The sequence below is a fragment of the Ceratotherium simum genome, chromosome 26 (assembly GCF_057802395.1).
Source record: "Ceratotherium simum simum isolate JZ-2026a chromosome 26, ASM5780239v1, whole genome shotgun sequence".
Classification (NCBI taxonomy): domain Eukaryota; kingdom Metazoa; phylum Chordata; class Mammalia; order Perissodactyla; family Rhinocerotidae; genus Ceratotherium; species Ceratotherium simum.
Window position 1 is genome coordinate 37,488,054 of NC_141925.1, and position 15,507 is coordinate 37,503,560.

The window sequence follows — 15,507 nt, forward strand, 5'->3', positions numbered from 1 at the left end:
TTTATGGATGTTTTTCCTTCATTGGTGTATAGTTTTTTAAAGCACAGTGCTTTGGACTGATCAAAAGAAAAATACAGTAAATAAGATAGTTTTAAAAATGGTAAAACTGTTAAAATTTTTACTTGAGTCTACCTAGTAAATTTCTTAGGTAGTAATTTATAAAGTCCTTTCAATGGCGCTGGTAGACATTGAAGTTGAGTAGACCAGGTGTACATTGAGGAAATCTGAGTGTGGGAGAGCACATGCCCCTGCAGTGTCTTTAACAGAAATAAGTACATTATCAAGGTAGGGCAAAACTCGGCATAACTAGTTATTTTTAACACGGATATGACTTTTCATGCCTACCTAATGACTCACAGAAGAGAGTGTTATGAATCAGATTATTGAGCTGGCCTTCAGGCAGTTCTGATCAAATTTTACATTAAATAAATAGTGTGTGATGATAAAAAATTATGAGTGAAAAGAGACGAAAAAATAATTTAATATCCACTTTGTGGAATTTGGACGAGAGCCCCAGAAGTAGAAACTGTCTTAATTAACAATGATAGACTTCTGTTCAAAGTACTAAGGTTAGGCTGTTTTCAAGTGTTAAAAGTTAACCTCACTGAGGCAGAACAATGTAGTATCAAGGGAATCACGAGGGATTTATGCTGAGCACCCCTGAACCCAGAGTCTGGCCCTGCTGCTTTCCTACTTTCTGTTCTTGGGCATGTCAGTGTCCTCATCTGTGACCTGGAGCTGGTTGAATTCCCTCAGAGGTGTTGTGATGATTGAATGAGATAATACTGTATTTTATCAAATTGCAGATATGATCATGACACACTCTTATTTTTGTGCTGTTAGGAAGAAATGCTGCCAATTAAAACCAACTTTCTTTCGAGTGTAAGTTGCACTTGAAATTTAGGGATGTTAAAATGCAGTGGAGGGGGGTGAGCCCGGTGGCATAGTGGTGAAGTGCACACGCTCCGCTTCGGCGGCCCGGGGTTCGGACCCTGGGTGCACATTGACGCACCGCTTGTCAAGCCATGCTGTGGCGGCATCCCATATAAAAAAGTGGAGGAAGATGGGCACAGAAGTTAGCCCAGGGCCAGTCTTCCTCAGCAAAAAGAGGAGGATTGGTGACAAATGTTAGCTCAGGGCTGATCTTTCTCACAAAAAAAAAAAAAACCTCAGTGGACAAACTGCATCTTAAAAAATCAATAAAATACAGTGTATATGAAAGTGCTTTGCTATATATGATATATAATATATATATATTATATGAGTCAGGGGAGTGAAACAAAGTTATAAGAATAAATACCAGTAGGTAATGCACAGGCCAGGCTGGATGAGAGAATAGCTAGCTGCAAGGAAGAATGAAGAAAGTGATCATTCTGGGTCTTCATTCAGAGAAAATGGACTCAGTGGCTCACGGCTCCTTACTTAGTTGAGTTTTCCAAGTGTACACAAGTGTCCCTGGTTACAGAATGCTTCCTCTCAGTAACAGTTGACTTCCCTCTGGATTGGCTTCTGAGAGGAATCACCAATTACTTTCCGTGTTCAATGTATGGATTTTTCTGTTTTAGATTTTGTTGGTTTAGAACTTGCAGATTCTTGACAACCCTTTGTTAACTATATTATTTTTAAGAAACACAGCCTTAAGGAGAAGGCTTCAGCCAGAGTCCAGCCCCACTTGTACCAAAGCGTGTTTCAGCATTGCTTTTTCACAAATAGACCTTTTGTTATTAAAAAGGAACTTAGTCCTGTTTTCAGTTGATTTTAGACTTCTGTGCGCTTCACTGAAGCTGTTTCATACTCAAGAATGTGTTGTGCTCACATAGGAGTTTGGGGTTTTATTTTCTGTAAGTACTATAGTTTCACTTAAGAAAAACGGTGACATCGTTCATTAATTTGTCTCCATGTCTTCTGCTTGGTGCATTTGAACACATAATTAGTCATAGATGAGGATTTTTAGGAAAAGTTTATTTCTAACCTAATTGTGGTAGTCATTTTGCAATATATACATATATCGGATCATCACGTTGTACACCTTAAACTTACATTGTGTTATATATGTCAATTATATCGCCATGAAGCTGGGAGGATAAAAAGAAAAGTGTATTCTTAGTAAAACATCTGTAGGTAAGACTTCATAGTTTGCCCTAACAAAGAAAAGGTTCAAAATAGCGCTGGTTGAATAAGATGTTTTCTAGAAACTAAGTCTTTGCCAAAAGTAAGATGTAAAAATCTTTATGCTGTAGACGGCTTACAAAGTTTTTCTGTAAAGGGCCAGATAGTGAAAGATTTTAGTCTTTGTGGCTCACATGCAGTATGTGTTGCAAATTCTTTTTGTTTTTGTTTTTATTTAAAAACCCTTTAGGGGCCGGCCTAAAAGTGCGTGTGCTCTGCTACTGGCAGCCCGGTTTGGATCCTGGGCGTGCACCGACGCACCGCTCATCCGGCCATGCTGAGGCGGTGTCCCACATACAGCAACTAGAAGGATGTGCAGCTGTGACATACAACTATGGGGAGGGGCTTTGGGGAGAAAAAGGGGGGGAAAAAAAAGGAGGAGGATTGGCAATAGATGTTAGCTCAGGGCCGGTCTTCCTCAGCAAAAAAAAAAAAGAGGAGGATTGGCATGGATGTTAGCTCAGGGCTGATCTTCCTCACACACACACAAAAAAAGCCCTTTAAAGATGTAAAAACCGTTCTTAGCTGGTGTGTGTGGGGGGGGGGGGCCCCAAGGCTCTAGTAGAAACACTCCTTATCATGACCAAGGCTCCTTGGAGAAGTGGCTGATTCTAAAGCTGGAGAAGAGAAAATACAAGAGGAGCCTGGAGCTTCCTGTAGTGCCAGAAAGTGAGGAAGTATTAGAGGAAAAACGGAAAGGAGGGAGCGTGTCCAAAGGCCCCAGGAGTCAACTTGAAAGAGCTCCCAGGGGCCAAAACTGGAACAGTTTGAGCCACAACATCATGGTAATATTGGATTATAACCCAAAGAATAGAAAATAAATATCTGTGAGTCTATAACTATATAAGTGACTGAATAAATAAGTGAGGGAGAAGGGAGAAATCTTCTTTACAGAAGAATTCCAAATAATAGATGTAGAAGGAATGAGGGGAATAGAAAATCACCGTTAGAACATCACGGTATTAAATGCTACGGGCAAGACGCACTGACAGATGCGAAAATTGGTGTGCAAAACTCTAAGGAGACACAGGATATTTGCATAGCCTCAAAGTGTCTCCCCCAATTATTAATTACTGTAGTACTTTTTACATATGTCTAGAAATTCTATAATATTCCTCCCTCCAGGGAGTACAGCTTACTTTCCTTTCCTGTGAGTGTGCAGTGGACTTTGTGACTCGCTTTTAAAGAGTAGAGTATGTAAAGGGAAAATGGTAACTTTGTGGTGGTGAAACCTGGCCAAAGCCCCATGACCACGTGACCAAGGTTCACATCATCAAGAACGAGGGGTGCCAACCTCATGTGCCCCTGGTATGATGCAACAGGAAGGGCAGGTCACTACTGTGGCATTCTAGATTCTTCCCAAATGTCTATAGCCTCAGTCCAATCATGAGAAAACATCAGGCAACTCAAATTGAGGGAAATTCTACAGAATAACTGACCCCTACTCTTCAAAAGTGTCAGTTATGAAACACTAGGAAAGACTGAGAAACGTCAGAGATGGGAGGAGACTAAGAGGGCATGATGATTAAATGCAATGTTGTTAGCCTGGATTGACTCCTGGAAAAGAAAAAGGACATTAGTGGAAAAACTGGTAAAATCTGAATAAAGTCTGAAATTCTGTAGCATTGTGCCAATGTTGTTATCTTAGTTTTGATAAATTTACCATGGTAACATAAAATGTTATGTTAGTAGAAGCTGCGTGAAGGGTATATGAGGACTCTCTGTGTTGTTTCTGGAACTCTTCTGTAAATCTAAGATTGTTTCAAAATAAAAAGTTTAAAAAAACCCAACTACTTATCCTGGGTTAGTCATCAGCTTTATTTTGAGCACTTAAGCATTATTTTATTATCTCTTGGTCCCATTTATATCTAGTGGAAAATAAATTGGTTCACTTCTATAAAGATGATTTTGAAATGTCTGTGTTTTTAATAGTGTTTATATCTCTTTCCAGGGGAGGCACCTGCTGCAGAAGTTTCCTCATCCTTTGTGATCCTATCTGTGTGCAGTTTAATGACATTAATAGTGTTAATTGCCAACTGTGTATCCTGCTGTAAGGACCCAGAAATAGACTTTAAGGTGAGCACAGACAGTAGGAACATTTAAAATCATCTTCTGATACATTTATCAATAGAATGGCTGTATATCACAGTCCCTTGGGAGCAGGGGACTTTTTTGGCAAACTTTTTCTGTAAGGGCCAGATGGTAAATATTTATGCCATTGTAAATAGTAAACACTGTGGACCATACAGTCTCTGTCACAGCTACTCAACTCTCAACTCTGCCATTGTGTTACTACGTCAGCCATAGACAATATGTAAACAAGTGGCCGTGTTCCAGTAAAACTTTATTTACAAAAATAGGTGGTTCAGATTGGTCCACCAACTGTAGTTTGCTGACCCTACCTTAGAGCATCATTGACAATAACCACTTATCTGTTTTAATTTATTTTGCTAAGTGAGGAATAAAGCATGATGATGGAATTCACCTGCAATAAGGCCTAGATGGAAGGGCAGGCTGGTTTTGATTTTTTTCCAAACTTTTGTGCACTAATGAATTTATGGTTGTTAAGATTATTGAGGCAGGGGCTGACCCCGTGGCGTAGTGGTTAAGTGCATGGGCTCCGCTGCTGGTGGCGCAGGTTTGGATCCCGGGTGCGCACTGACGCACCTCTTGTCAGGCCATGCTGTGGCGGCGTCCCACATAAAGTGGAGGAAGATCAGCACAGGTGTTAGCTCAGGGCCAGTCTTCCTCAGCAAAAAGAGGAGGATTGGCATGGATGTTAGCTCCGGGCTGATCTTGTGCACACACACTGAAAAAAAAGATTATTGAGACAAAGGGATCCCCCAGTGTGTTTTGTATATGAGGAAGAACATCTTTCAGTTTACCTCTGAACCCTTGAGTTCCCTAAGGGGGAGAAAAAAGAATGCTGCCTAAATGGGGGGTCAGGGGGGCAGGGGCTAGTAACATAGAAAGGCTGGCATTGTAGCTGCAGATGGGTAGAATCTGCCAGAAACCAGCTGGGATGTCCTGCTCTAGAACTTACTCCATGCCTATTGGCATTTATTAGGGCTCAATGAATACTTGTTGAAAAGGAATACATATGAAAGGGAAAAAAAAGGAATGCATGCATGCGGAGAGATAGTCCTGAATGTAGGGCCCCTGCTAGCTGTCCTGAGGGCCACTGGTTCAAATTGGGAAAAAGAGAAAGCTATCTTCTAGCTAAAATCTTTTTAGTGGGCACATGAACCGTATCTCTAGAGCCTCCCACCTGGTTGTTTCATGTGTTCTCTTGACCTTGAGTCTAGTGGCAGCTCTGAGGAGATAAGGACATGTGCTGTTCTTTTGGCCCAACACGAGCATGATAAACCTGGAAGGTTGAGAACAGAGGGAGACTGGAAGAAAAGACTCACTAGCACAGGTCATCTTCTTTAGAAGATTTTACCCCAAACGTGAAGGGCTTTATTCATGACATCAGCTCCTAGGCCCTAGAACCACTACACACACTTCTGTGGGAAATGAATGACAGCACCACATGAGGACACAGTGGCAGGCAGGGAATCCGTGTCCCTTGACTGTCAGTCTTGCTGAGGGACTTTGCACAGACACCTGGCCATTTGGGGACAGAGATAAAGTCTGATCAGTGTTGCTGAAACTGAAATCTTGTCTCTCTCCTGCGTGTTATGATACCTCATTCCTGCCTTGGCTTGTTCTAATCTGCCTGAATCTCAGTATTGACCCAGGGAGTTTATTTTGATGCAGATTCAAGGAGTCTGTAGTTTTATCAAACTGCCCCAGGAACCACACTGTACAGAGGATCCCGTGCACAGTTTTCAGTATGCAAACTGTGTAATCGAAGAGGAATATCACCATTTGTAATTTGTGGGTTTCCTCTAGATTTATAACTGTGCAGTTTTAGAGATGAGTGGTCCCATCTTCCAGACCAGGAAGCTAGAGTCTGGAAAATAAGTGACTTGCCCAGGTGCATCCAGATAGCCACTGGCATAACTTAGAAGTGACTCAGTCTTCTCTCACAGCCTCATTTTTTAAAAATTGTGCTGTATTACCCCTCTGAATCTTGAGACTCATCTGCTGCCTAATATCATGCTGCTGCCAAACTTGTGAGTGGCACTATTTTTAAGTTAGAAGTGATGGATAAAGTCTTTTTAGCTTTTTTTTCTTTTTTTTTTGTGAGGAAGATCACCCCTAAGCTAACATCCATGCCAATCCTCCTCTTTTTGCTGAGGAAGACTGGCCCTGAGCTAACATTTATTGCCAAGCCTCCTCCTTTTTTTTTTTTTTTTTCCCTATTTCTCCCCAAAGTCCCAGTAGATAGTTGTATGTCATAGTTGCACATCCTTCTAGTTGCTGTATGTGGGAGACTGCCTCAGCATGGCCGGACAAGTGGTGCGTCGGTGCGCGCCCGGGATCCGAACCTCGGGCCGCCAGTAGCGGAGCGTGCCCACTTAGCTGCTCAGCCACGGGGCTGGCCCCTGGATCAAGCATTCTTAAAGGAGAGAACCTTTAGGAATGTCCAAAGAGAAAATTGAACAGAACTCTTCTGTTTAGAGGTGCCCTTACAGGTTGAAGTTCAGCTGCCTCATTCTTCCTGCTCCCCACTCCCCTGTTGCAAATAGCAATAACGTCCTAATGCATTTGACAACATATATGACATATGTGAGAGTAATGTCCTTTCACATGCATGTGAGAACATAAATGTATCCGAAAAATCTACCCTTACAACTTTTAGTGTCTTCCTTATATGGGGGGCTACAGGGGAAGTGGTAGAAAACGAAAATGAAAGGAAGGATGTTCTATAGAGGAATGAAAAACAGTCTTGTTCACTGTTGTATTATCAGCTTCTATCATGGTGCCTGGTGGGATAACACTCGTTAATTAACGAGCGAATGAATGACCCTGCTAATCATCTGTATCTATGTTAATGCATCTTTTTTTTTTCCCCCCTTTTCTCCCCAAAGCCCCAGTAGATAGTTGTATGTCACTGTTGCACATCCTTCTAGTTGCTGTATGAGGGATGCCGCCTCAGCATGGCCGGACAAGCGGTGCGTTGGTGCGCGCCCGCGATCCGAACCCGGGCCACCAGTAGCGGAGCGTGCACACTTAACCACTAAGCCACGGGGCTGGCCCCATCTGTATCTATGTTAAATTAACATGGACCAGGAGGTAGACCCAGGCCACTGGAATGATGATAGGAAGAGTCAGGTTAGCTTTCTGCTGAACGAAGTCACTTAAAAGGTTTCCACAGCTTTATTGGTGCAGCCTCAATTTTAAAGTTGCCATCTTTAGAAAACCAGATGTCCTTAGAATGTTAATTGCACTTAACGTGCTACATAGTTTTATACTAACCTCCGTGGTTCAGATCTTGATTTTTCTACCCAGTTTAGTAATTTTTCCATTGTTACTCTTTCCAGAGAAATAAGACTCAATTAAAAATATCTTTTCTAAATAGAGACCAAAAAAACAATAGAAAAAATTAATAAAACCAAGAGCTGGTTCTTTGAAAAGATCAACAAAATAGACAAACCTTTAGCTAGACTCACCAAGAAAAAAAGAGAGAAGGCACAAATAAGTAAAATCAGAAATGAAAGAGGAGTGGTTACAACAGACACCTCAGAAATACAAAAGATTATAAGAGAATACTATGAAAAACTATATGCCAACCAATTCGACAATCTGGAAGAAATGGATAAATTCTTAGAATCATACAACCTTCCAAAACTGGATCAAGAAGAAGTAGAGAATTTGAATAGACCAATCACCAGTAAGGAGATCGAAACAGTAATCAAAAACCTCCCCAAAAATAAAAGTCCAGGACCAGACGGCTTCCCTGGTGAATTCTACCAAACATTCAAAGAAGACTTAATACCTATCCTTCTCAAACTCTTCCAAAAAATTGAGGAGGGGGAAGCTCCTAACTCATTCTCTGAAGCTGACATTACCCTGATACCAAAACCAGACAAGGACAACACAAAAAAGAAAATTACAGGCCAATATCACTGATGAACATCGATAGAAAATCCTCAACAAAATACTAGCAAATCGCATACAACAATACGTTAAAAAGATTATACACCATGATCAAGTGGGATTTATTCCAGGTATGCAGGGATGGTTTAACATTCGCAAATCAATCAACGTAATACACCACATTAATAAAATGAAGAACAAAAATCACATGATCATCTCAATAGATGCAGAGAAAGCATTTGACAAGATACAGCATCCATTTATGATAAAAACTCTGAATAAAATGGGTATAGAAGGAAAGTACCTCAACATAATAAAGACCATATATGAGAAACCCACAGCTAATATCATCCTCAATGGTGAAAAACTGAAAGCTATCCCTCTAAGAACAGGAACCAGACAAGGATGCCCACTGTCACCACTCCTATTTAACATAGTATTGGAAGTCCTAGCCAGAGCAATCAGGCAAGAGAAAGAAATAAAAGGGATCCAAATTGGAAAGGAAGAAGTGAAACTGTCACTATTTGCAGATGACATGATTTTATATATAGAAAACCCTAAAGAATCCACCAGAAAACTTTTAGAAGTAATAAACGAATATGGGAAAGTTGCAGGATACAAAATCAACATACAAAAATCAGTTGCATTTCTGTACACTAACAACGAAGTAGCAGAAAGAGAAATTCAGAATACCATCCCATTTACAATTGCAACAAAAAGAATAAAATACCTAGGAATAAACTTAACCAAAGAGGTGAAAGATCTGTACACGAAAACTATAAAACATTTCTGAAAGAAATTGAAGAAGACACAAAGAAATGGAAAGATATTCCGTGCTCTTGGATTGGAAGAATTAACATAGTTAAGATGTCCATACTTCCTAAAGCCATCTATAGATTCAATGCAATCCCTATCAAAGTTCCAACAACATTTTTCACAGAAATAGAACAAAGAATCCTAAAATTTATATGGAACAACAAAAGACCCGAATAGCTAAAGGAATCCTGAGAAAAAGAACAAAGCTGGAGGTATCACACTCCCTGATTTCAAAATATACTACAAAGCTATAGTAACCAAAACAGCATGGTACTGGCACAAAAACAGACACACAGATCAATGGAATAGAATCGAAAGCCCAGAAATAAACCCACACATCTATGGACAGCTAATCTTTGACAAAGGAGCCAAGAACATACAATGGGGAAAAGAAAGTCTCTTCAACAAATGGTGTTGGGAAAACTGGATAGCCATATGCAAAAAAATGAAAGTAGACTCTTACCTTACACCATACACAAAAATTAACTCCAAATGGATTAAAGACTTGAATGTAAAACCTGAAACTGTGAAAGTTCTAGAAGAAAACATAGGCAGTACGCTCTTCGACATCAGTCTTAGCAACATCTTTTCAAACACCACATCTGACCGGGCAAGAGAAACAATAGAAAAAATAAACAAATGGGACTACATCAAACTAAAAAGCTTCTGCACAGCAAAGGAAACTATCAACAAAACGAAAAGACAACCTAACAATTGGGAGAAGATATTTGCAAACCATACATCTGATAAGGGCTTAATCTCCAAAATATATAAAGAACTCATGCATCTCAACAACAAAAAAACTACCAACCCAATTAAAAAATGGGCAAAAGACCTGAACAGACATTTCTCCAAAGAAGATATACAGATGGCCAACAGACACATGAAAAGATGTTCAAAATCACTAACTATCAGGGAAATGCAAATCAAAACTACAATGAGATATCACCTGACGCCCGTCAGAATGGCTATAATTAACAAGACAGGAAACAACATGTGTTGGAGAGGTTGTGGAGAGAAGGGAACTCTCATACACTGCTGGTGGGAGTGCAAACTGGTGCAGCCACTATGGAAAACAGTATGGAGATTCCTCAAAAAATCAAGGATAGAACTACCATATGATCCAGCTATTCCACTGTTGGGTATTTATCCAAAGAACTTGAAAACACCAATTTGCAAAGGTACATGCACCCCTGTGTTCATTGCAGCCTTATTCACGATAGCCAAGACTTGGAAGCAACCTAAGTGCCCATCAAGGGACGAATGGATAAAAAGCTGTGGTATATATACACAATGGAATACTACTCAGCCATAAGAAGCGATGAAATCCAGCCATTTGTGACAACATGGATGGACATTGAGGGCATGATGCAAAGTGAAATAAGTCAGAGGGAGAAGGTCAAATACCGTATGATTTCCTTCATTAAGTAGTAGATAATAACAACAATAAACAAACACATAGGGACAGAGATTGGATTGGTGGTTACCAGAGGGGAAGGGGGGAGGGAGGAGGGTGAAGGGGATAATTGGGTACATGTGTGTGGTGATGGGTTGTAATTGGTATTTTGGTGGTGAACATGATGTAATCTATGCAGAAATAGAAGTACAATGATGTACACCTGAAATTTTTACAATGTTATAAACCAATGTTACTGCAATAAACAAAAAATTAAAAAAAAAAAAAAAAAATATCTTTTCTGGGCGGGCCACGTGGCTTAGCGGTTAAGTGCGCTCGCTCTGCTACTGGCGGCCCGGGTTCGGATCTTGGGCGCGCCCCGACGCACTGCTTCTCCGGCCATGCTGAGGCCATGTCCCACATACAGCAACTAGAAGGATGTGCAACTATGACATACAACTATCTACTGGGGCTTTGGGGAAAAAAAAGGAGGAGGATTGGCAATAGATGTTAGCTCAGGGCTGATCTTCCTCACAAAAAAAAAAAAAAATCTTTTCTGAGTCTTTTAACTGTCCTTATTGAAATGTATATACAATTTAAAAATAAATTTGTTTTGATTCAATATGCAAAGAGATTTGTGAAAGTGAATAATAATAAAAAAGAAAAGCTTAAACTATAGTAACTTAAAAGTCAAATTTTGAACCTAGAAGAGTATGTCCATTTTAAGTTCCTTGGTCATTTTAGAAAATTTTGCATTTAACTTCCGGCTATTGGTTTAAAAAGTTACATAAAATATGTATAATTTATTTTCAAATCTTATTTATTCTGCTATTTGGAGTTGGAGAACATATGCTTTTTACTTGAAGTAAGTACAAATTGGAAAAAAAATTATGGCAGCATATTCCAAATGAGTGAATGAATGTTCATATCTTAACTGTTAGCAGATGTTTTTAATATTTGCTCTCAAGCTGATTTATATTAGATATAACATTGCTCTTCTCTGTTAGGAATTTGAAGATAATTTTGATGATGAGATAGATTTCACACCACCAGCAGAAGATACTCCCTCTGTTCAATCCCCAGCAGAAGTTTTCACACTTTCAGTACCAAATATTTCACTACCAGCTCCATCACAATTCCAGCCTTCTGTAGGTAAGACCTTATGTCCTAATGTCATGTTTTCATGAATTATTTCTGAGAAGTGAGAATGGGAACCTTGCTGCTAATTATAAAATAATTGGACTGCCTGTCTCCTCTGCTTGCTTATTTCTGTTCCTTCTGCTTCCTGGTGAAGCTGAATTCTAGTGCTCAGGCCCACTGCATTCCTGCAAAAGGTGAGTCCTTTTCTTTTGGACCTTTGATCTGGTATAAGAATAAACTAGTCTCCTCGATTCATTGAAATGAAACTCGCAGACAGAGCTCCTGGCCTGTATTTTGGTAGACAAGCCTCTTTCCTAGTTCTTGACACTGCTTGTCTTGCTGAGTAGGATCCTGCCATCTTCTAGTGGGACGTCCTGTGTTTGGGGAGGAAGGGTGTATTTGGATATATTAATTGGATTGATTTTTCATCCTAAGATAGAGGTTTGATTAAATATCAATTGATTTTTTGTTATGGAATAGAATATGACTGGCAGTTGAAGAATTAGGGAGCTCTAAGACTGCCAAGAGAAGACTGTTTCAGTATTTCTGGGTGCCAGTCCTTCCTTTTGTGGTACTGCGCCCACAGTGGTGTACGTTTAGGGGAGTATAAACCAAGCAGTTGATATACTGCTGTGGGCATGCATGACTGAAAGAAAAAGTAAGATAAAACATGACGCAGCTGGTGCATTTCATATAAGATATTTGTAAAGTTAGGTATATATTACATTTGTGGATTTTGCAGTATTGAAAAAAATAACATGTAGTATTTAGCTTTAATTTCTGTAAGTAATAATAATACCCTTACTTCAACCAAAATAGTGAAGTTTAAAAGGAGTCTAACATATCCCTGGAATAACTCAAGTATACTCATCTCTAACTAGAAATACTTTATCTTATATTTGCTTACTTGATAATATACTTGAGTTTATACTTTAGGGAAGTCCTGAGAGGTATCTCCAGGGCTTTTGAAGGCCTGGAGTCCAACACTCATGAATTTATTTCAAGTAGTAGAATCCTAACTCAGATCAGTTTAAGGAGAACAGGGAATTTTCTGATACATGGAAGTAGGGGTTAAGCTGACCATAGATACAGCTAGAGCCAGGGACTTGAACACCGTCAGCACTACATGTTCATTCTGCATTTTCTCTTCGCTTTGCATGCTGGCTCAATCTTGCAGATGGGCTTCTTTCCTGAGTAGGGAGCATGGCCGCTGCGAACTCTAGGTTCATATCCTTGTAGCGTTACAACCAGACAGAAAAGAGCTTCTCTCTCCTCTGGCCAGAAAGAAAACCCTTGGAGAGGCATTCTGGTTGGCTTCACCTGAGTCGGATGATGTGGACTCCTCACCATGGGTACGAGGGCAGGGACAGCTAAGAGCCTGACAGCTTCTCTTCAAGATAAAGTGGGGATGGTACCCGAGCATAGTAGGTGTGGGCACGACAGAAATGATGGTGACCTGGGCAGCCATCCTAATTGTGTTTATACACCTCTTTTTCTGTTTTTATGAAGCCCCCTAGTCTAAATTCCCTCTTAATAGGAAGAAATCACTTTAAATTTCTCTGCATAGAATAGTCACAGAATATTTTTATCGTCTTGGGATATAAGAGGCCTTTCCAAGCTTGACACCAAACATAGAAACCATAAAGGAAAATATTGCCAAATTTGATTTGTAAAGTGAAATATTCTGTATGGAAAAAGACACCATAAACAAATTTGACAAAGTAGCAAAAATATTTGTCAACTACAAAAAAATGTTAAAAAAAACACCGTTGTATATAAAAATTTCAAACAAATGTGTAAGAAAAAGAGTAACACTCCAATAGAAAAAAAAAAGCCAAAGATATGAAAGGAGAAATTCATGAAAAGAAATTCAAATGGCTAATAAAAATAGGAACCTCATTATTAATTAAAGAAATGCAGACTTAAAATGATAACATAAATAAAGATGGAAAGAAATGGCAGTGTGTAGTGACTGGTGAGGGAGTGTGTGTGGGTAACAGGAACTCTCATACACTCAGTGTCAGTGGAACTATAAATTGATAAAGATGTTCTTTCTGGAGGGCAGTCTGACAGTATGTATCAAAATGTGACTTGTGTTTACCACATCCAGCAATTCCAGTAATTTTAGTAATTTATCTTTAGGAAGTAATTGGGTAAATGTACAGATATATACCTACATAGGAATTTATTGCAGCATTGTTTGGCAGTGTAAAATGGAAACAGGTTAAATGTCAGTATGTAACTTGTTAAATTATGGTTAAGTCCACACAGTGGAGTATTATGTGGTCCTATAAAAGGATGAAGGTGAACGATATCTGATATGAAAGATATTTGTGACGTATTGAGTGAAAACGGTACGCCACATTGAAAAGCAAGTCTAGGAGAAGCTCTACCAGTTTCATTTTTTCTCTTTTTAAAATGTATTTTATTTTTTGAATAGATAATATAGTTACATGGTTCAAAAATCAAAACATAGAAAGGTGTATATAGTAAGAAGTCTCCCTCTAATCTTTGAATCTGACTTCAGCTCCCACCCCCACCTTCCCTAGGTAACTACTCTTCTTGGTTTCTTATATATCCCTCCAGAGTTTCTTGATGCAGATATTCCCTTCTCCCTTTTTTTAACTCAAAAGTGGCATGGTATAAATATATTATTCTGCATCTTGCTTTTTTCACTTACCAGTATGCTTTAGAGACCTTTCCATATGAATAAAAAGAGCTTATTTATTCTTGGTTACAGATTCATACTATTTAAATTGTATGGACTTAGCACAATGTATTTCCCAGTCTCCTATTGGTGGATATTTGAGTTGTTTCTAATCAAAGCTTGTACCTGTGTTGGTTTGCACATTGTTGTGCTATTATACTTGTAGAATAAATTTTTGAAAGTGGGTCACAGAGTACATGCGTTTATTATTTTGATGGATATTGCCAACTTACCCTCCACAGGAGTTGTGCCAATTTATAATCCTGACAGTTGAGTGTCAAATGGTATATTCTGTTGCTCTTGAAGCTAAATTGGTATCGATTCAAACTAGATTGTTATAAATTTGGGATGATAACTGTAATCTCCAAGGTAACCACTAAGAAAATAGCTGGTAAATATACAGAAAAGAAAATGAAGAGGAAATCAAAATGATATACTAAAAATAGTAATCAAATACAAACAATCAAAACAAAATTTTTTGATGAACAGAGTTCCTAATTTTAATATAGCCAAATTTAACTGTCTTTTTTTAGAGTTAGAGCTTTTTGTGTCTTAAGAAATCCTTACCACAAAATATAATGATATACACCTGAAATTTATATCATGTTATAAACCAATGTTACCTCAGTAAAAAAAAAAGAAAGAGGGGCCGGGCTGGTGGCATAGTGGTTAAGTTTGCACGCTCTGCTTGTGCGGGCCAGGGTTTGCAGGTTCGGATCCTGGGCATGGACCGATGCACTGCTTATCAAGCCATGCTGTGGCAGGCATCCCACATATAAAATAGAGGAAGATGGGCACAGATGTTAGCTCAGTGCCAGTCTTCCTCAGCAAAAAGAGGAGGATTGGCAACAGATGTTAGCTCGGGGCTAGTCTTCCTCACCAAAAAAAAAAAAGAGAGAAATCCTTTCCTATTCTGTGATCAAAATGATATTTAATTACTTTTTTCCCAAGGTTTTAAGGTCTTGCTTTGACATTTAAATTAATTTAAATCCATAACCCATCCTGAGTTGATTTTGAGTATGGTGTTAGGAGGGAATCCATGAGTTTTCCTTGTAGATTACTACATTTTTTTCAGCTTCATTCATTGATTGATCCTTCCTTCCTTCCCTCTCTGCGTTTTAGTTCCATACGTGTGTGGGTCTGTTCTAGGCTTTCTATTCTGTTTCATTAGTTATCAATTCCTTGTCCCACTACCACACTGTCTTAATTATAACAACTTCATAATAATATATGATTTGCAAATATTTTCTCCCATTCTGTAGGTTGTCTTTTCACTCTTTTGATAATGTCCTTT

At 39.1% G+C, this 15,507-nt stretch overlaps 1 protein-coding gene across 2 annotated transcripts in view; it reads left to right on the plus strand.

The window, feature by feature from the left end:
- Window positions 1-15,507, plus strand: part of LMTK2 (lemur tail kinase 2) — a 99,531-nt gene that overhangs the window by 23,112 nt on the left and 60,912 nt on the right. For both annotated transcript variants that reach the window (XM_014795619.2, XM_087417544.1), the window contains exons 2-3: window positions 4,121-4,245; window positions 11,374-11,518. In XM_014795619.2, the coding sequence (XP_014651105.2) occupies window positions 4,121-4,245; window positions 11,374-11,518 (270 nt within the window). The remainder of the gene's footprint in view (window positions 1-4,120; window positions 4,246-11,373; window positions 11,519-15,507) is intronic.